Source organism: Fukomys damarensis, unplaced genomic scaffold (genome assembly GCF_012274545.1).
Source record: "Fukomys damarensis isolate Sample0158 unplaced genomic scaffold, DMR_v1.0_HiC HiC_scaffold_26, whole genome shotgun sequence".
Lineage (NCBI taxonomy): Eukaryota > Metazoa > Chordata > Mammalia > Rodentia > Bathyergidae > Fukomys > Fukomys damarensis.
The window spans coordinates 26216579-26238649 of NW_022900938.1; the positions used below are offsets into that span (position 1 = coordinate 26216579).

Consider the following 22071-nt stretch of genomic DNA (forward strand, 5'->3'; position numbering starts at 1 on the left):
AAAACTGGAAGGCATTAGTAACGAAGCACAGGTATTTGGGGCAGATGCTGGCAGTGATGAAATCGAGGACACAGAACCCTGGCTTCAACACCCTTAGAGCAAAGGTCAAAATGAGATTCTCTGACTGCCGGTAGGTATCAACCCCTGGGAAAATGCCCAGAGGAGTTAAGAAGACAAGTTAGAGCATATCCACAAACTACAGTTTACAGGAGGGCATCTCATAATTAGCACGCTCACAGATGGCTCTGCAATTGACAAAGCTTACTCACATCTTAACCTCTTTGATTCTCATAAAACACTGTAAAATTAGTACCCTCATTCTAGGTCTAGATTATATAGTGGACAGGAAATTGCTGTTAGTTAATTCAGACAGTGAGGCCCATGACAAAACATTAGGGCTTCTCCTGCCCAACTGGCGCTCTTCACAACAGGCTGCATGAGGGTGAACTGAGGGCAACCCGACACGATTTTAATCTTAAAATGCACAGATAAAATTATCACACAGGTAGCAAATATAATATCCATGTTCATACAAAAGGAGCACAGTGTCCTTGCTGGGACTGTGTGTGGACCACTACTTTTTTAATCTAAAAATTTGTTCAGTTATTTCTGTGAGTTATATGCTAAGGGCACAGGAAATATGTTTCACGAGCATGCTCAAGCTTTGAAAGAGATTCTCAGGCTTGTGGTTGACTCTGAACTGCAATCTATTGTACATATTTACATGGACAAGATCACATGCCAAGGGCTGTAATTGCATACACAGTCATTACACGCTGCTTAACTCCCCTGCACATACAAAGAAAGTCATTTTTTTTTAATTCATATGTGGCATTTGTCCAGGAGGATCACTGTTCCCACAAGACACCACTAAATTGTTCTAGATTCTTGCAACTTTATGCTTAATTATTCAGCATTCAGTGATGATAATTTCTCAGCAAAAATCTTCATCTAACGTCTTACATATGGTATCTGTCCTTCCACATTAATGATATTTCCTATTTTTAAACATGACTGTGTCTACCAGACCCTCAAACTTTCACGCTGAATCCAGTGGCGCCTGTGAAATGGCCCACAGCACACTTTGGTTCACAGCCTTATCAATTCATTTTCTCAGAAATTAGCAATTTCTCCACTCCAGTTGTAAATGTTAAAATTATACGGACTACATTATACATAAGAAGAACAACAGGCATTACACTTCACGTGGCTTTTGTCTCAGTATCTTTCAGGCTGCAGAATTCACCTCGCAAACATGGTGGCTTATAGCAGCTGCCGTGCCTACAATGAAGGTTTCTGGAAGCCTTTAATGTCCTTCATAAACAGAAATTTAGAGATATATGGATTGTGCTGCTCACTCTACCATTACAAGGCTCAAAGAGAGCCTTAAATGACCATGTTCCAAGTATTTATGGGAGCAAAACAGCAGCTGGGCCTGAGAATTACAACTATGCAAAATAAATGATTAGTTTCAACCTTGCTTTGCTCTCTACCAGACATCCCCAGAACACTCAGCGGTCTCTGACCATGTCATGTTGATTATTTACATTTTCCTGATCTGAATAAACTACTTAACAGTGATAGAAATGCAAACCAGAGCTCCATTTCAACATGTCCTCAGCCTTGAACTTGCCCAGGAGTATCCAACACCAGTCCCTACCTCCAGGTGCGACTCCCTGCGAAGTAGAGAAGATACAGAGCACAGCGCTTCCACTAAGTGCTCACCAGGAAGCCCGAATGCCTCTGAAAAGACGACTCCAAAGGACTCTAAACTCAACCGTCAAGGCAGCCATGGTGGCACAACTAAAGACCCTCACGAGAGAGGGCTTCCAGAACTGCTTCAGAAAGTGGCCAGCATGATGGGCTAAGTGCGTTGCGGCAGTGGGGTTTTGAGAGGATTCGTGGTAATGCATCTTTAACTGTGATCATTTTTAAAAACTTAAATACAATAGTTTTCTATTGCAAAAAAAAAAATATATATATATATATATAAATTGATTATTCATTCTAATGTATGTCTTCTTCATTTTGTCACCAAAATACCTAATTCTGGTTGCTTCTCTTATATATCGTATCCCAACTAAAGTGGTCTTTCTCAGCTAGAAATTTAAGAAAAGCCTCAGTTTATATATAGTCAGGGGTAGGTGCAAAGGTATGTCTATGGGCAAGGATCTAAAATCTTCCCATTTGGGGGATATGATTTAATCCCATTTTCAGTGATTCTACCCATGTGTAATGGTACAAAAGCCCAGTTATATGCCCTGAAGGAAATGGGGCTTGACTTATATATTTAAAGGCTCTCCTAAGCTACATGTGAATCAAACTCACTTGGTTCTGAGCTCTCCCACTTGCTGCGGGGCAGCCCTGCATTGTCATCAGACCTGGGACCTTCCCCCAGGACACAGAGGCAGGTGGGCTGTTGCGAACAGGAATCACACAATTGTTGAGTTGATTGCATCCTATTCTCAAGCAAATGTACTGTCCAAGTTTATTTTCTCTGCTAAAGCAATTGTGCTTTGGTTTTGGATTTCACTAAGAATGCATCAACTATTGTCCCCACTAGGTTATGTCCAGCATTGATGAAAAAGCAAGTGGCTGTCACAACTTGCTGGGTCCTCCCTGAAACCCTGGACTTGATGTAAGAAAGATATTCTATGTTGCAAAAGCCCAGATGGTAAGGACTTCTTACCTGATAGGGGTAGTTGTACCAGCAGTGCCTTGTATTCCACAACCAGGGGGTCTGAAAAAAATGACAAAGGAGAATGTTTCACGTTTCACATTTGTAAGATAAGAGATGCTTATGACAAGCTCTTGGGATTTCAATAATTCACCTGTGTGAGAATTTACCTGTATAACAACTAGTTATAGGATATTAAAGCAACTAGTTATAGGATATTAAAGCAACTAGTATCTCTCTGAATAATCTAAATGCTAATCTTCTAAGTACGTTGGACTCAATATTTCCAAAGGAGCATTACTCATCCCTTGACCAAAGATGTGCTTCTGATTTCGCTAGCACAGCTCAGATAACCCTCAACAGCAAACCCCTCCTGTGGTCAAGGTCTTTTATAACCAAACAATCATTTGTAACTTAGCAATCACTTGCCTTCCACACCTGTACAATTAGAACATGTAAGTGTACATCACAGAGACGTCAAACATTTGTAAGAACCAGAGATGGCTTGGTATGAACTTAAACAGGTAAAGGAACCAACCAGTAATGTAAGTATAAACTTTCTCCTATTTTTACATTAACTTTACCATTCTTTAGCATGCTTTCATCTAGAACCACCAGCACTTTCTGATATATACCTATCTACTTAATGTACATCTGTATTATTTCCTATACTTAATCTTGTAGTATCCTCATCAGCCCTGTGGCACAGGAATTAGGATGATTAGTTTTAATAGTTAATATTTGTTGAGTCCTCCCTATGTCTGATGTACTTTTACAGGATCTTATACTTTTACAGGGTTAATTCATTTCATCCTTACGTCTTATTACCTAGCTAGGTAAATGCAGGCCACCGGTGTGTAAATAACTTTCAGGTTAAACAGCTCAGGAGTGCCGGAATTGCAAATCACACTCAGACTGGCAGCCCCCACTGAAATGCAGCCTCTGTGCTCCCCGTGTCAGAGTCTGGTACAAGGGAACCACACCTTGATGCAGGGAGCCAGACAGAATCAAAAAGCCATCCAAGACCCTCCAAGAACCTAAAAATGTTCAGGGATTTCTGCATTTCCCATTCACACTCAAGCACTGGTCATTTTCTCCCTTTTTAAGATTTTGTTTTTTTACTCTGGGCTTCAGTTTTGCTGTTTGCTATCTGTCCAAAGTTGTCTGTATCATGTAATCTTGCTACATTTCACTTTCTAAGTTTCTCAATTATCTGTGTCTTCTCCATTTCTCTCATTCATACCATTCATGTTCATTACTGACGTCACAGAGTGAATATGAGGATCTCAAGACAGAGGGTGCATGAAAATACTTTGGAAACTTGAAAAATTTAATACATTATAGTATTTTTGTAGTTACATAAACCATACAAGCTCATCAAAGATACAGAAAATAAATAAAAATAATTTAAATTCTCATCAACATGAATATTTTGATGTATAGCCTACTTCCAGCCTTTCCCCTATGTAATATAGACATAAATGTAAGAATACTCTCTCTCCATGCTATCTATCTACCTTGAGAAGTGAACCCAGAGCCCTTGTGCTGAGCTACACCTTCAATCCCCTTTTAAATTTCCTTTTTATTACTATATATTTACATTTATCTGAAGGAACTGGAACATATACAAAGCACATCTCAATCATTTTTACTTTTCTTTCCCTTCTTGCCCCCCTTAAAAAATTTTTTTTAAGACATGTGTCACTTAAATTGCCTAGGCTGGGCTCAAACATGTGGTCCTCCTGCCTCAGCCTCCCAGAGTGCTGGGATTAGAGATGCTAGATTTATTTCTAAATACACATGTATGTTTGTTTTTAAACTGTGAGCGCAGCACACCAAAACTGATTTTAAAATCTAAAAAAAACTTAGTGTTACTATCTTTCTCTCTGATTTAAAGTTGTTTACCTCCACAATTAACTGAAAGCCCCAAAGGGAAAAGTACATATGTACATTTAACCCCCAGTATGAACAGCCAGCATTCATGTCCTGATGCTAATGAAAAGGAGAAGACAGAACAAAATATGAGACCTGTAACAAGCACAGTAGTGCTTTTCTAACTCATCAGTCTCTAGCCCACAGGGCATGAGTGTGCCTGCCATTAACCAGGCAGCAAGAATCTTCTCCACTGTGACCATCCCTTCCAGACACAGGCAGGACAGCCAAGGTACGACTCCCAAAGACTCAGAAAGGTCCACAATTCAGAGTTCTCTTCCGCTGTGAGCTTTTTGGCTACTGGGTTTCTTCTAAAACCCGGGCTTCACCTGTGCATGTCTACTGCACATCAGCTAGACCTGAGTCCAGGCGGGCCTGCTACTTAAGTGGCCAGCACAACTGTCTGTCCAGGCTCCTGCCACTTGAAGCTAAGCAAAAGCCCGGGCACGATGACTGCTAAGAGCTATGAGGGCCCCAGCTCAGATCAAAAGCTTGTTCGCCAAACATTTTAATGATAAGTTGCCTTACATATGTGCTCACGTATACCCCTCTCTGATAACGCTAGATATTAATACAAACTTCTGTCTGTACTGTGTATTTTTCTAGGATCTTATGCCCCTTCAAACCTTGTGAGATAGGTACAATAATATCCTTCCCAATTTACAGATCAGAAAACAGAAATCTCTGAGGTGACTTTCCAGATTTGCTATCAGATTCAGCATCTCTCTAATCTGAAAATTCAAAATCTAATGTGCTCCAAAATTCCAAACTCTAAAAATGTTCAACCAGTAAATATTCCAAAATAAAAAAAAAATCTGAAATGTTTCTGATTCTAGCAGATAGAAAAATCTTCAACTTATACAGTAACACAGTACATACAGCTGCTTGAATCTGAATTGATCCCATGAAATTCATGTATCAATTTTTTCATTGATAAAAATTTTTCCATTTTTCTAGCTATCTTTTTTAGCACATTTCTACATTCTCTTGATACCAACATCTATATATTCCCTTACACAAATTAAAGGATAATAAAACAATTAAGAACACAAAATGGTGAAATATTTTGACACTATACAATAGCGATGGTGATTAAAAACACGGAAATCCCTCAATTTATGATAATAAAATCTTTGTACTTAAAAAATTGTATGCTAGGGCTGGGGATTTAGCTCAGCAGTTCGGTGGCCTGGCTTGCAAGCACAAGGACCCGAGCTCGATCCCCAGTACCATAAAAAAAAAAATTTTTTTTATGGTAAGTCAAGCACATTTCTCAGAACCAGGATGCTTTTACACATGTATTACAATATAAAGAAATGTTATCAAAGTTGGGAAGTCTAAAAGCCAAAGATTCTCAATTTTTTTTGTTTCAATAACTTGTGAAATGTTTTATTTATGTGTATTATATATAATCTCGTTCAATTCTTACAACTTGTAACTATCAGATGCCTTAAAAGATTTACATTTAATTCTCACAACTTAGGAGCTATCGGGAGCCTTTGAAGATTTACAGAGAACACCTCAGCCCAGAGCTTATCAACGTGTTGAAATGCAGGCTGTGATTCAGTATGTCTGGCCCAGGAGGAGGAATTATGTGCTGTATTATATATAATCTCGTTCAATTCTTACAACTTGTAACTATCAGATGCCTTAAAAGATTTACATTTAATTCTCACAACTTAGGAGCTATCGGGAGCCTTTGAAGATTTACAGAGAACACCTCAGCCCAGAGCTTATCAACGTGTTGAAATGCAGGCTGTGATTCAGTATGTCTGGCCCAGGAGGAGGAATTATGTGCTTTTAAGGCCTGCTCACCATGCTGATCTGTGTACCATGGTTTGCCAGCAGTAAGGTGCCAGGGGAGAAGTAAGATGGGTCACTACATCTTTCTTAGACTTGACACGTGCAAGGTGCTTTGGTAAACATTTTATGACATTTCACAATTCAGTGTAAATGGGTGAACTGTTTCTAATATTAGAGTAACTACTGGAGGAAGAGTAACCACTGCTAATAAAGTAACAGCTAAGAGACAACGCTTCTCATCCAAATCTCCCTATCTGACACAATCTTACACTTAACTCTCTGGTAGAAGGGACATGAGGAGAACTTCCATGGAACACTCTGGGACGGTGCCTCTAAGTAAATGTGTTTGTCAGAGGGAGATAATGAAAACTAGCGCAGCACCTTTGGCTCTCAGATGGAAGTTTCTGTTGAGCCTGATGTCAGGGCTCCCCTGTCAGCCCTGGTCTACTTACTTCTGGACTGTATGTTTAAGGTAAATACATTCCTATCATTTCACCGATATATAAGCTAATACGATACTAGCACAGCACAGCCTACATGCTAATATATGCATCAAGGTAAATATCATTAGTTTTTTTTTAGGCAAAGAAACCAATATCACAGAGGTAATACATTGAGAGGTATCCAGGTAGTAAGTAGAAAAGGTAGAATTCAAACCCAAGCTGTCCAGGCTTGGGCACTATACCTTCTCCTAGGTACTCTGGCTGCATAAAGGATGGATAATGAAAAAAAAATGTCATGGGCACTTGGAATTGATTCCCCATTTTCAGGTAATGAATTACTACCTAAAAACATTAAGTGCTAGGGCACAAACACAAGGGCCCGAGTTTGAACTCTGGTACAAAAAAAAAAAACAACCCAAAAAACAAAACATTAAGTGTTACATTAAGAAAGGATCTCAAGACCCAGTTTCATCCACAGAACAATCCACATGTCCAGATGGGTAACCAGGCTTGTTACTATTACAGAGCTCCATATGAATCACTAATATGACTCTTCATGTTTTCTTCCTCCATTATTTTCTTGGTTAATAGACACTATCATGTCAATTTTTGTTCTCCCCTACACCCCAATCACCTGCCATGGACTGAACTGTCTCCTCTAAATTCATACGTGCACACAGCCTCCAACATGGCTGTCATAGCCCATGAGAAGGTAATTAAGGTTAAATGAGGACATAGTGGCTGACCCTGAAATCATTAGGATCAGTGGGTTTGTAAGAAGAGAATATTTTTCTCTGTCTATGAATAACCTCTGAGAAAAGACCATCCAAGGACCACATGCACATCCTTCTGGGTGCCATCCACATGCCAGGGAAAAGTCCCCTTACCAAGCACCAATCCTGATCTTACCTTGATCTGGAATTTCAGCCTTCAGAATGACAAAAAATGACTTTCTTTTGTTTAAGCCAGCTAGTCAGTGGTTTTTGTTATGGCAACCTGAGCTAACATGGCAGGTAAGTCTTCAGAAATGGTGCTTAACAGCTATTAAATTGCACATCAACTAATTTCAATTTAAGATGACATAAAATATTTGATTAAGACTAAGACAGGCAATTATCATAATGGATGAGAAATTACCTCTAACACTCTGAATCTAAACCACAATGTACAAGGGTTTTTTTTTTATTATATTATGTACATCTGCCCCCAGACATAATCTTTGAGACACAGCTCTGTAGCAGGCACATCCATCAATAACACCATCTCAGGGGAAGCATCTGTGTTCTTCTTACTCTGAGCAAACCCAACTCTAGCAGTGGATGAAGGCCAGAGTGCTGCTGCAGGGCACCTTGCAGCCTTCATCTGCATGTATGACTTGAGTGCCATTTACTCCTTGACTTTGTGTTTACAGAGTACAGAAATCTCTGAGTGTCAGTAAATATGTTCTTCTATTAGATTTCTTCTTTTATCAGCTGTATGTAGAAATTTTGTCATGAACAGAACTCTCAAAAATAGATCAGGTTTGCTCACTTTATTTTGCCATTTGGAGTAATCACATCAGTGCAATCCTAAAGAAAGACTAGAGTTTGCCAGTGAAGCAGGCAAGTGTTAAATGGTTAAAGAGAGACGGAGATACAGATTCATATACATTATCTGTGTTATTTTTATCAAGACTCAGTAGGTACCTGCACTGAATAATATTTTATTTGAATTAATAATTATTTTGATTTAACAAAAGAACATGAATCATACAAGGTGCTACTGCAGGCATTTGGGGGGGGCATCATCAGAGATGTGAAAAGTGTGTGGGTCTTTACCTGAAGTCAGCATCTTAGAGGTAAAATTTCATTTTTCACCATTCCCATCAAAATTCCCTCCTCACGTTCACAAAGGTCAACTGATACAAATAATGGTCCATGGAGGTCATCTAAAAGACAGGCTGTCCTCTACACAGGTTAAATCTCACATGCATGGATCCTTGGATGATACATGAAAATGCCAGAAAGGGAGCTCCTGAATCAGGTTACTATCTATATTAATAATACTGTGTAAAACTGTAAATCCTCTCAGAAAGTTATTTTCACTAAAACTATTCTAAAATACTTCACTAAGACATATTTAAAACTTTATGGCGTCTTATACTGAAGACTTATAAGCAAGAAATAGGCTTAAAAATACTTTCAGGCCTGAAATGCTACCAGTTTGTCCACCCTGAGCTCAATGTATAAATTCTATATGATATTTTAAGATGTAATCCAAGGAAAGAAAATATATTTCTTTCTTTTTTTTTTGGAACCGGGGATCGAACTCAGGACCTTGTGCTTGCAAGGCAGGCGGCTGCACCACTGAGCTAAACCCCCAGCCCAATACTTCTTTTCTGGGAATGCTCATCGCATTTCCTCTTGCCAGTGAGAATGAGGTGACCCCACCACCGCCTCCTCACCTTGGTTTTGGGAAACTAACATCTAATCCTAAAGCTCAAACACAGCACCTAGATCACCCCTCAGCTTCTGTGCTGATTTTTTCTTTCCTGTGTAATTGTAAATGTTTGCTATCTCTAGTCATAATGTTACATAAAGTCCCTTTAGGAAATATTCAGCTGTGTAATTTAAATCAATTAATAGAAATCAAATCAATTTAGAAGATAATCTATAGTTTAAAATTAATACAACTATAAAGTAACCCAGAATGCAAAGATGTATTTCACATTTTATAAGTTGCAAAACTGTACAAATAAACTCTGCTTATTTGTGTCTCAGCTTGAAGATATTGCTGGTCAGTGGTGAGCAGCCTTCAACACTCCTGAATGCAGGAGGTGCCCTTCCTCCCCTTTCTGGGCCAGTAGATACAGGACTACAAATCTACAAAGCAGAGCAGCAACCCCTTTCCCCCTCCCCTAGAGGTCTGTGGCATCTGCATTAGCTTTGAAAGCTCTCATGATGTGGAAATGTAATTTGGGCTTATTATAAAGATAGCGGCCTTTCTTGCAAAAGGAAGCTGGTCTTCTAGACCTGGTCTATCCAGCATGTGCCTTCAGCACATTCCACCATCAATTCCCAGAGTAATTTGCAGATCTGCCAAGCATATATAAGTAGAAGGAGATCCTTGGAATAAAACCCTCACGGAGTGCAGGGCCTGTCATAGAAAAAGAGGAGGAAACAGAGTGCCACTTCCATGCGTTCAGAAACCTTTCCACCAACAATTCTCAACTTGTTCTGCCTCAGCCCAGCTGAAGGGTTCCACACACATCCCAGTGGCACACAGCTCCCAAGGAGGGCACAAAAAGTAGCTTGAAAAGTCGGCTTGCTGGGGTTCTCTATGCACAGTGGGAATTCCTGCAAAGATGGACTAATCGGCCATACATTTCAAAGTGGAAATAGAAATAAAGAAACCAGATGAAGAAAAAGGGAGAATATGAAAGAAAATGAGGTGGAAAGATCCAAGGGCAGGTAGAACGGTGAGAACATTCACACAAGGCAAAGAAACGTGCAGGCTCAGGAGTGAGAGCAGCTACTAAGAAGCACAAGATTAGTCAAAGGACAATTTAAGAAGACAACTGACAACACGTGACAAAGGATTAATAACACTAACCTAGAGGTCATAAACTAATTAAAGTATTTAAATACCAAATGAGAAAAATGGGGAGAAGATACAAACAGGCAACATGTTAAACAAAAATGTATGCGACTAGTATATGCTCTAATGTGTAAAAATTACAGATTAAAACTGGACAGTTCTTTTTTTTTAACTGCAGTGTCTGGCAACTACTTTACAAGGTCGGTACCCAAGAGTCATCAGTGTTCACAGAAACCAATGCTCTGTAAGCTAGAACAGCCTCTCCAATCTTTAAAATGTTCATGTCCTTGATTCAGCATATACTGTATGAAATAATGAGACCCATGTGTAAAGGCATTTCTATACGAATGCCTATTATCATGATTTTCCTAGTAATGAGAAACTGAGATAAATCTAATTGTCCATTATATGAAGTGGATGCTCTGAAGGCAGATTCTGAGATGGATACTTGGATACAGACTGTTTCAGAGAAAGAGGTGTAGATGAGAAAGAAACTCTAACATGATTTGCAGAAATTAGCTGGCCTGCTGCTGGCTACTGTATCTCAAGCCCAGCTCTATGCAGCCTGTATCTCCTGACACTCTGCACACAGAGCAGGGTTACTGAGGCATTTATCCACCCGCTCCCATTCACTACTGGCTGAAGGCTGCAGTGTTAATTCCCTCAGATTTCTTGGTTGTTCTTTCCTGTGTAGTAAGAGGCATATTTAAAATTAAAATGAGATTATAAGCAAGAGTATGTGGTGCACACCTTATGTTTAAAATATACAGTGTTAGCTGGACATGGTGGCACACACCTATAATCACAGCACTTGACAGGCTGAGGCAGAAGAATCACGGGGAGTTAGAGGCCAGACCAAACTACATAATGACACTCTGTCTTAAAAATAAAACACATAGTGTTGTGGTTGGGATCTGGGATGACCCCCGAAGCTCATGGGTTACAGGCTTGATCCTCAGGGCAGCAATGCTCAACGCTGGGGCCTAGAGATACGTGGATCACAAGGGTTCTAACCGCCTCAGTAGATTCACACACTGATGGTTCCACAGCCGAATGGTCTACCAGGAGGAGGGGCCAAGTTGGAGGAAGTAGATCAGTGGGATGTGGCCTTCAAGGGTCTCCTTTTCTCAACCCCACTTCTGCTGCTTCCTGGTTGCTACGAGGTGAGCAGCTTTGATCCACTGTGTCCCACTGCCACGCTGTGGCCCCAGAGGGATGGGCAGAGCCAAAAGCTGAGGGGCCACACAATCATAGACTGAAACCTCTGAAATCATGTTCTACAGTGAATCTCCTTTTAAATTGTATATGTCAGGTCTCTTGGTACAGCGAAGGAAGTCTGAACAACACATACAGCATAGCCTACATCTATACAGTCATCCCCTGCTATCCTCGGGATTGATTCCAGGACCCTTGCATTATCAACATCTACAGCTGCTCCAGTGCCTCATGATAAATTAGGTAGTATTTACACATAACCTACATGTATCTTCCCACATCTTTAAATCATCTCTAGCTTACTTACGATACCTAATACAATATAAATGGCATATAAGTTGGTGTACTATATGTTTTTAGAGAAAAGTGGCAGGAAAATATCTGTGATTATTATAGTTTTTGTCTGGATATTTTTGATCGATGTTGGGTTGTTGAACTGTTGAATGCAGGACCCATGGATACTGAAGGTTGATTGTACGTATACACACACACACACACACACACACGCACGCACGCACGTGCACACACAATATGCCTATCAGCTATCTACCAAAAGTTACTTAGTGGTTATTTCTGGGTAATGATCATCTCAGGTGATTTGTTTTTTCTTATGTTTGTTTGTCAGTTTAAATTACATAAGTTATTGTATTTATAAGTTTCCTGCAATGAACAGGTCTTATTTGAATAATTTTTTTAAAGGCCTAGTTCGTGCAGTTTTAACATTCTTATAAAAAAGGCATCTGCTCTCTATTTACAAACAACATTAACAGCATTAATAATACAAGGCCACTCTCAAATTATTCTACAATCCTAATTAACTTTAAACTAAAATCTAGCCCAGGAAATAGGTGCCTCTGGAGTTGTGTGTTGATAGATATTTCGAGTATGAATATATCATTCATAATTTAATTCTAAATTCTCAATTAAGAGAAAGTAGAATGGGGGAATAAAAGTCTGTGCAAATAACATAAAGGACTACCATGAGCCAGCCACCCTGAAAAACTTGCAGAGGGAGGAGGAATACAAATTTATCTTTCAGGGGCTAATTCATAACTCCAACAATTTCCTAACTGTCCCTTTCTATGCATTATTCCCCAGTAGGGGGGAAATCTCAGAAGCCCCCTCTCCATTTCCAACGGAGAAGGTAGAAAGCCTCTCTGCCTGTGTTTCTAGGCCCCAACTCGCTAGGCTGCCCACGGTGACCATGGGAGACAGTGTCCAAACTTCCCAAGAGGCATCCGCTTCCCTCTTCCGGCCAAAGTTCTTGCCCTGTGTGTGTTCTAGTCCTTCCTGCCTCTTTGCCTCAGCAACAGAGGCCCCTATCTGCCACTCCCTGTCCACCCTGTGTCTCTTGCACAATCTTCCAGGCTCCATGTGCTGGCTTTGTGTCTCCAGAAACTTGTTTCCCTCGGCTCTTCTGTGGTTCTTCCTCTTCACTGAATTCCAGCTTAGAGCACACACATCACTCCCAGTGCTTATCAAGTGGCTTCGTATTGGCTTCCCTGTGGGTTTATGTTTTCCGGTATTGACTTTCTAAGTATCAACCTTTTTCCCGCTCAGTATAGGGGACTGAACCCAGCATGTTAGGCCAGTGCTCCACCATCACTCTGTTACATCCTCAGCCTTTTTTATTTTGAGACAGGGTCTGCTAAGTTAGGGCAAGGCTCAAACTGTGAGCTTCCTACAACAGGCTCCCAAGCAGCGGGGATTACAATCACCTGTTTTTAAGGACACTGCTAAGCATGTAGAAGGCAGCAGGATAAGGGGTACTGCTCATAAATAAGAGTATTGTGGGTCAGTGGAAAGAGGCAAGGGGTGAAATAATAAGCAGATGCTCACTGGGCCCATTCCTGACATCAGGCACAACAGCAGCTGCACGTGTAGTCTCAGCATGGCTGGGTGAGACACTCACTGTGATCATCACAAACGCTGTAAAGAGAACAGACCAAGGCAGCAGGGACCCGAAATCAAGCTTTTCTCAACCATGTCTTAGCCATGTGTGAGCAAGTCTCTAATTTCCCTGCACACCATTTTCAAATCAAAGAATCACTTTTCACAAAGAGAGAAAATTCTATTTTAAGATCCCCTAATAGACACAGTAAGATACTTTTTGAATTTACATTTTCTTCACGTACTCAACTAAAACAACTCATCATGACTGACTGAATATAGGACAGGAATGAGAATCCAGCTGTTGTCTACTGAACCACATATTAAAGAATTTTTTTGTTTGTTTTAGAAACTAGTTATTTTTCTTCCAATGTCTATGCTACGAGGTAAAAGATTTATGGTCGTTATTTTTAAATAAACTAATGTTTAAAACACGCCTCAGTTTTAATTTCCAATGTGTCAACAGCAATAGAGTCACCACAGCAGCTGCCATCAATGACTGGAACGAAATCTCTTTAGATCCTGTGTAACTGTTACAGGAGTAAAAGGTTCTGAAATCAGAGAGTCTGATGACCGCTGGCCCAAGGATGGCAAATTAACAAACAGAAAGGGACCCAAAGTCTCCGATGGAGACCATGTGTAACAGAGGTTGCCCCCGGTGATTCCCAGCAGGGCTGTTACACTGGTGCAAATAAACTTCCTTGTCGTTTAGGCCACGGCGCTGCTGGGTTTCTTGGCTATGCTGCAGCTGCAGCTCAGCCTTCATCCTGATCTGATCATTCCATGTAGCAACAGCTACACTGGTCTGGAAGAGTCCTGGTTCTTGATTAAAGAACGCCGGCAAATACAATCAAGTAAACAACAGGCAGCAAATGCAACCGATAGTTTCTGATGCTCAGCTTGATGCATCTCCTCCTGCAACCTTCTCAGCCAGAAGCCAAAATTAGCGCCAAGAATCCAAAAGCCAGAGTCAAATCAGGTTGAGTGGGAGAAGGCTTTTTGCTGAGGGCACAAAATAGAATATTAGACAACATTTACCTGTGGAAGAGAACAGGAGTTGGTCTTTGAGACAATTCAGCCTAAGCAACCTTCAATATTTTCATGGATCATCAGTTTTTGAAATGAATTTACCTTGAGCTAAGGTCTATCTACTTAAAAATCATCTTCCTGAGGACATTTTAAAGAAGTTATATAAGAAAAGAGCAAAAAACCATTTCTTTTTAAAAAATATTAGAAAACTCTAGACTTGATTTTAGTTGTACATGAAAATTGACTTGCTTTTGAAAGTGTTATCACCATGTCTGTACTTGTACTGTATCTGAAAACCTACAGGAAATCGGTTTAATTGTGTGAATCACATCTCCAAATACATTTAAGTACCAAGAGTTCTGTATTTTCTAAACTTATATTTGAAAAGAAATGGCTAGTAATCCAGAAACAGCCATGGAAGACACCATTTCATATGAGTGAATGAAATACCATGCTATCGTTATTTGACTATGGTGCAGGGAGATATGAAATTCAAAATCTTGCGAAATAGCCAAACACTTGCAATGTTAACTTTTATGAGTAAAGAATAGCACTTTTTAAAATGAGCAGAGGACTCTAGTAGTAGATAAAATTTCCTTACTTTCTCGGTCCCTGCAGTAACTGGAGGAGTATGTGACACAGAAGAGTGTCAGAAAGGACAGGAGGCATTAGGACACCCACCCAGATGAGAATGACATTAACTAAGTCAATTCACCCACCTGAATGCCGCTGTGCGAAATAAGGAGCTGGACTGAGTAACTCCTAGACCCCCTTCCGGTCCTATTTCTCACTACCTTCTTTGCCACCTTCTTTTCTTTTTGTAATTTCTTTTCTTTTATTGAGTTTGTTGGTACATTTTAGGTATACAGTACAGTTACATTCATCATGGGGATCTTGTACCTTCACATGACAGGTCTTGGTGCTCATGTTTTCCCCTTGTCCCTGTCCTCCCTTCATCCCCTCCTCCCTTCCCCATTTACAAACACTTTATTTCCATTTTTTCATTTTCTCATATTGTTTTCTTTTCCCTCATTACCTTTCCCCTACCCTTCACACTGTCCCTATACCTTTAGCCCTTTTCTTCCTATTTCACACTATCAATTATCCCATGAGGATCTTGTGTACTGCTATAGTTTTTCATACCAGAGAAACCATTCAGTATTTACACATGTGTGACTTATTTATTTCACTTAGGAGTATATCCTCAATATGTATCCATTTTCCTATGAATGAGTCTAATTTCTCATTCTTTATGGCTGAGTACTATTCCATTTTATAGAAAAACCACATCTTCTTTATCCAGTCTCCAATTGATGGGCAAATGGGCTGTTCCCAAGTTTTAGCTATTACAAACTGTGCTGCTATAAACATGGGTGTGCATTTATTACTCTGGTATGATTCTTTTAATTCTTTTGGAAAGATACCCAGCAGAGGGATGGCTGGGTCAAATGGAACCTCTAGTCCCAGCTCTTTGAGGTATCTCCACATTGATTTCCATAGTGGCTGCTCCAGTCTGCATTCCCACCAATAATGGAGAAGGGTTCCTCTCTTCACACAACCCCGCCAACATTTGTTATTGTTTGATTTCTTGATAGCAGCCATTCTTTGTGGGGTGAGGTGGAATCTCAGTGTTGTTTTCATCTGCATCTCTTGATTGTCCAGTGATGTGGAACATTTTTTCATATATTTACTTGCTGCTTTTACTTCTTTGTCTGAGAAATGTTTGTTCATTTCAGATGCCCATTTTTGAATCGGGTCTTTATATTTGGGGGGCTGATTGTTTTGAGTTCTTTACATATTCTAGATGCCACCTTCTTTTCTTTATTTCTCACAGAAGACAAATTCTTGCACACCATGCCCTGACCATGGTGCTGACTCCAACCCCAGGAGGAAACCTATCCAGAAAGACCTCCCTTTTTCATTTTGTAGAGACTTTACCCACTGTAATTTCAACTCCGTGAATCACTGATGAAATTAAGTCACTTTTACAAACATAATCAGAGAATTATTAGTAATCATGACAATAAAATCATTCAATTTTGTGATGCTTAAGAAAAATGAGTAATTGTTTCCCAATGTGTCCTCTATGAGGCTCGTTTTATGGTTGATATTAAAGATTAAATTCTCTAAATTCAACACTGATGAAAATTTGATGGTAAATTTTGATGGTAATTTAATTTAAGATAATAATTACCTCCCCTTTCCTTAGTTTTATATATTAAAATTCAGCAGGCAATCACAACTTGGTTTTTCATTTCTCAATACTAATAAGACAACTGATCAAACTATACCCTTTAAATTAGTGGTGCATCCTAATATTCTATTATCCTCTAATTAGGATAGAGAGATTAGCCTCTGAGTTGCTGAGTTAATTACAGAGAAAGAATTGATCTTCAGGCAGTTAAATTTTGATCATTAGGTTCTGATTTTAATCAAGTCTATCTTCCTGTTTACCCAGTTTCTTACCCTCCTAAAATGTGTAATTACTTTTTTGGTAGGAAAGGAGCTGCAAGATACAAGGAGGATAGATTAATGCTACTGAAGTATATCTAAGGGCTGAACTGGAAATATAGGAAAGGTTTGATTAATATAACATGAAGCTTCCCTCTAAATGAATAAACATCTTAGAATCAACTGGAAAAGAAAGACTGGATGATTAATGAAACTGGTACGATATTTTTAAGATGCGCTATTAAATTACTACTCTACTTACCCAGAAATAAAAACCAAAAGGTCAGCTAACCACAGTATATCACTGACAACTTATATCTATGCAGTAGAATACGAACTGAAATAGAATCAGGTCTCATTTTATCTTCTGTTGTATTTTTTGAGTGCTTTCTTGTTTTGTTTACCCAACACCTAGTGAATTTCTGAGTTTACTGATATCTATAATATTAACTCTTCAATGTTTACTTTCTCGAAGTTTGGCTCACACACTCTCTCATGGGGTTGCACTTGTCACTTGCCAAATGCCCGATTCTTCAGGCATACACTGTCAATTATACAATGTCCCTGTGTAAACAAGTGAGAAGCAAGGTTATTATTGTACTACACATTGGCAATACCAGGCAGTACGCAAAGTTGAACCAAGCTGATCTACCAACCACCAGACTAAAAGATACACATAATTTCACAACTTTGTCTATAGTTCAAGGGCTATAACTCAATGCAGGCATGAGGCAACCTTTAAATGGGAAGTAGGCCTGGGACAATGACATTTTACTTGCTCCAATGTAAACAACTTTAGTGAATGAACCGAGAAAGCACATTATTCTGGTATCAATAGGAAGTGTAATACAGAAAACTTATATCAAGCTAACAGGTAATTACCATTTAACAGATGTCAATGAGTTAAATGACAATGTGATTCTAGGTCTTCAATTACAGCTTATAATATATTCTAACTAAAAGGGTTTTGATATCATAAAAATATTTTCAATTCTGTAAGGTCATCCCACTTAGTATGGAGTATTTAAATGTTACTAGTTACTTATGCAATAAATACATGTTTCATAATGTAAATGGTATAAGAATTCACCAACTTAGCCGATTCTAGAACATACATTCTAGAAGAACTGCCCCCACTTCTCATATGGCATAGGTTGCAAAGAGAAATAACACACCTTTAACCTATAATAATAGGGTTGCATTACATGTAGGTACTGTTCCAACAAACAAAATTTAATCTAAGATAAAAGTGATTCCACTCATGGTAACATCAAACTGTTTATGATGGAGCTCACTGTAATTTTGTCCCTGGAGGGAAAAAAGAGGACGTCCAAGAAGTGGTACATAAAAGTGTAAATAGGAAGGAATAAAAACTATCTGAATATAGGGGGAATGGGCAGCTATCATAAGCCCAAGAGTAACAAGATGGGACTAGAAGGTCAGCTGTACCATAAATCTCCTTAGGTGAAGATGACATTTACTTAAATGACGGCGCTTTGAGAATAGTATAAAAATAATTAAACCGAACACTGGGACAATTAAGTGCCTTATGTATTTTCTTTAATCATTCAGTGACATTCACTTTACCCAACTTGCCTGTGCCCGGCAGTGTTCCAGGTGCCAGGGACACAGGAGTGAACTGGAGAGATAGGTAATCATTACTCTCACAGAGCTGATTCCCTAACCCGGAGACAGTTAACAAACAAACAAAACAGGCAAAGCGAACAGTGCAATTATACATGACGAGGTCAAGGACAGCAAGGGCCACAGGAGAAAAGACTGCTGTGTCCAGCCTGTGCAAGGGACGTGGTGCTCAGACTCACCTGGGAAAGGTTCACGACTGGTGACTCGAAGAAAGAAATCATTCTATCACTGTTGCATGCGCTTTTTTGGTATTGACATTATTTTCTAGTTTCTACTTTTTTATGTAAATAAAGTAAGCCACCCAGAGGGGGAAAAGGAAGGAAAAAGGGGAGAAGAGAGAGAAATTTGGCTTTAAATTGGCAAAAGCTTCACTGCCCCAGCCTACATCTATAAATCTGTGTGTTGCCGACTTTTAAGTTGCATCTGTAGGTGTGGGCCCTACCCATCCCAGTTATGGTTCCTGGACAAAGCATTTAGATGAGGGTAAGGAGATCTAGGTATTGGGACACAGAGGGCTTTTCAGAAGGCTGGTGCTCTCTGCCAAGGAGAGAATGAAAGAAAAAAACACTCCAGATTAATTGCCTATCTTTCCACACAAACTTCTTCAATGCTTTTCGTTTGACATCTTGTCAGCTTAAAACAATAGTACGATCTTTCTGTTTCAATTCTCTGCTCTATACAACGGCCACAATGATTATCATAAGATGCCAATCACAATTTACTGTGATAACAAAAGACAACAATATAGGGCCAGGGATTTAGTTCAGTGGTGTCGCCGCCTGCCTGGCAAGCACAAGGTCCCGAGGTCGATCCCCAGTACCAAACAAAGCAAAACAAAAAGACAACAAAGTAATATAAAAATGAATTGAGAAATTATAAAGATAATAAAACCAGAGTTCTCAGACTGTGTTTTCTTATATTGAAGATGCTACAAATATACAGTTAATTCTCCATATTTTTAACCAGTACAGCTAATCATTTTGGCCTTTGGAGGAAAAAATCTGCTCTTCCTATCTTCTTACACATTCTTCTGCTATAATCATACCTACTGATCCAGACCCATTACGACAATCCCAAGTTATGTCTCAGAGGAACCCAGGAGTATACGACTCCATGCAGTGGCTGTCATGCCTGCAAAGCATGTCCTCAAGAGCTATATATTCATGAAGGAGATGATCTCAGCTAAGGCTGCCTGCACATCAGGAATGATTTTTTTAAATCTTCCAGGCATCTGGGATGGGATCCAGACCTATTAAAATAGAGCCTCTGTGAGGGTCAATGCTCAGTTACGTGTCTAAACCAAACTCGCAGGTGACCCTGATCTGCAGCAGGTAAGCGCTGGTGATCTCACCACCCAAAGTAATAAGCTGCTGAAGCTGTAACACCCACAAGATGTGATGTGTCAAGGGAAAAATTCTATGGAGGAGCAGTTTGTCACTATCTAATTTACCTGCTCAGCGTGTCCCTATCTTTCTGTGAACAGGAGGATTCAGGATCTAAGTATCTGCCACTTCATGGGCTAGACAGGTAGGGGAGAGGAAAGCAAGATGTGCACTGTGATTTTACTGGTTTTCTGGTTTTATTGTACCAGCGATCAAACTCGGGTCCTTGTGCTTGTGAAGCGGGCACCGGAACCACCGAGCTAATTCCCCAGCCTGTGATTTCACAGTTTTAATATGCACGCTTTCTGGAATGGTAGCCACACTGCCTAAGTCTCTGACATATGGGACATTCAGTGGTACTAGTAATAGGCTTATTTCTCCTGGTATAAAGAAAATGCCTTTAACCTTACAAAGTTGCTTGTTCTTCTTTAGTTGCCTATACCAACATCACTCTCTTTTTTCTTTCTGAGTGACTGACTCCAATTTTAAGTTTTCATTCTATCTCAACCTAAAAACACAAATAAGCTTTCTCAGCCTCCTCTCAGGAAGTTAGGGCCTTGTGACACAGCTCTTATCTATGAAGGGAAAGGATATACAGGATGTTGAGAGGACTGGTAGACGGCAGATGACCTGGCTAGAAAATAAATTTCCTCTCTACTTCTATTATTTTGGGGGGCAAAGGACTGTCCCACAGATGGGATAACCAGAGTTCCATCGGCCACCTTGCACCAGGAAATATTCTAGAAGATGGAAGCCATGTACTAGCACAGTATAATGGAAAGACAGAAAGTCCCTGACTCCTAATCACCCAATGAAGCCACTGTATCAGTATTCAGATTTCTTTAACATGAGAAATGGCTTTTTTTCTCATTTAAGCCATTACAACTGATTGGCAGATTACAATATGCTCCAAACCTAATCCTAATATAACAGAAAGAAACACTAAGGGACACATCAAGTCAAGGAGAGATGTCAATGGCATCGAGTGCCTACCCTATGAATTTCTAACTTACTGATGCTGTTTCCAATATCCTTAAAATGTATGTTATGTATGTACTATCTTAAGTTTATAAAAATTTAATGGCACTTCAACTCCTTGTGCTGAAGCAATAAAACAATTTATGTGACCTCTGTATACTGAAGGATAATAGTTTTGTGACACTAAGCTGATAAAAGATTAGAATTAAAAATGGACATCAGCGGATGAACTGGAGCACTACTGGAGGGGAGTCTTTGAGATGTGCTGTTTTGCTGGCCTTGGGGGTGGGGACAGAGGACACATGAAGATTACACCAAGATCTTTGGAGTGGTTGAGTGTCTCAGATGTCTGGTCAGAGAAGGAATAACTGGGAAGGGAAGATGATGAACTTGGTTTTGAACTTGAAGAGCTTCTGAGATGCCTACAGGATGCATTGCAAGGTCCAGAAGAAAGTCAGAAAACAGGCTGGGAATCCAGGTTCACCTCTTCTGCATTTTAAATATATCTGATGATTTCACAAAACAATTATCCATAAGGCCCAGGCTCCTTATCATGAGGTCAGTAATTTACACGCTGTCCTCAACCTACCTTTTTAGACACATTTCTTACCATCCCCCTTTGCTGGCAAGGCCCCACCTGATGCAAACATTTCCCACGAGTCACACATGACATGTTTCTCCCAAATGAGCTTCACAGAAGCCTCCCGCATGCATATTTTTTGACAGCATGTACTCGTTTTGCTGCAAACATTTGATTACTTGTCTGCCTCCCTGCTAGATAGAACTCTTTGAGGGCTGCATCAGTCATCTTGGATTTAGCTCCACAAAATTGATCCATGCACCAATCCCTGCTTAATTAAGAGAGGCTGGCACTTGATGCTGCTGCTTTTGCTTATTCTGTCCTCCTTATCTGGAACACAGAAAGAAATCAAAGATGACCCTAAGTTGTCAGGGCTGGGCAAAAAAAAATGCACAGTGGCTTTTATCTGGGGAGCCCAAATAAGAGAAAGATAGAAAAAAAAAAGGAACAAACAACTAACAGAAGTAGAGG

At 39.8% G+C, this 22071-nt stretch overlaps 1 protein-coding gene across 3 annotated transcripts in view; it reads right to left on the bottom strand.

Moving 5' to 3' along the window:
* Cers6 (ceramide synthase 6) overlaps positions 1-22071 on the bottom strand; it is a 281534-nt gene that overhangs the window by 59801 nt on the left and 199662 nt on the right. For all 3 annotated transcript variants that reach the window (XM_010606924.2, XM_010606923.2, XM_010606926.2), the window contains exon 5: positions 2690-2740. In XM_010606924.2, the coding sequence (XP_010605226.1) occupies positions 2690-2740 (51 nt within the window). The remainder of the gene's footprint in view (positions 1-2689; positions 2741-22071) is intronic.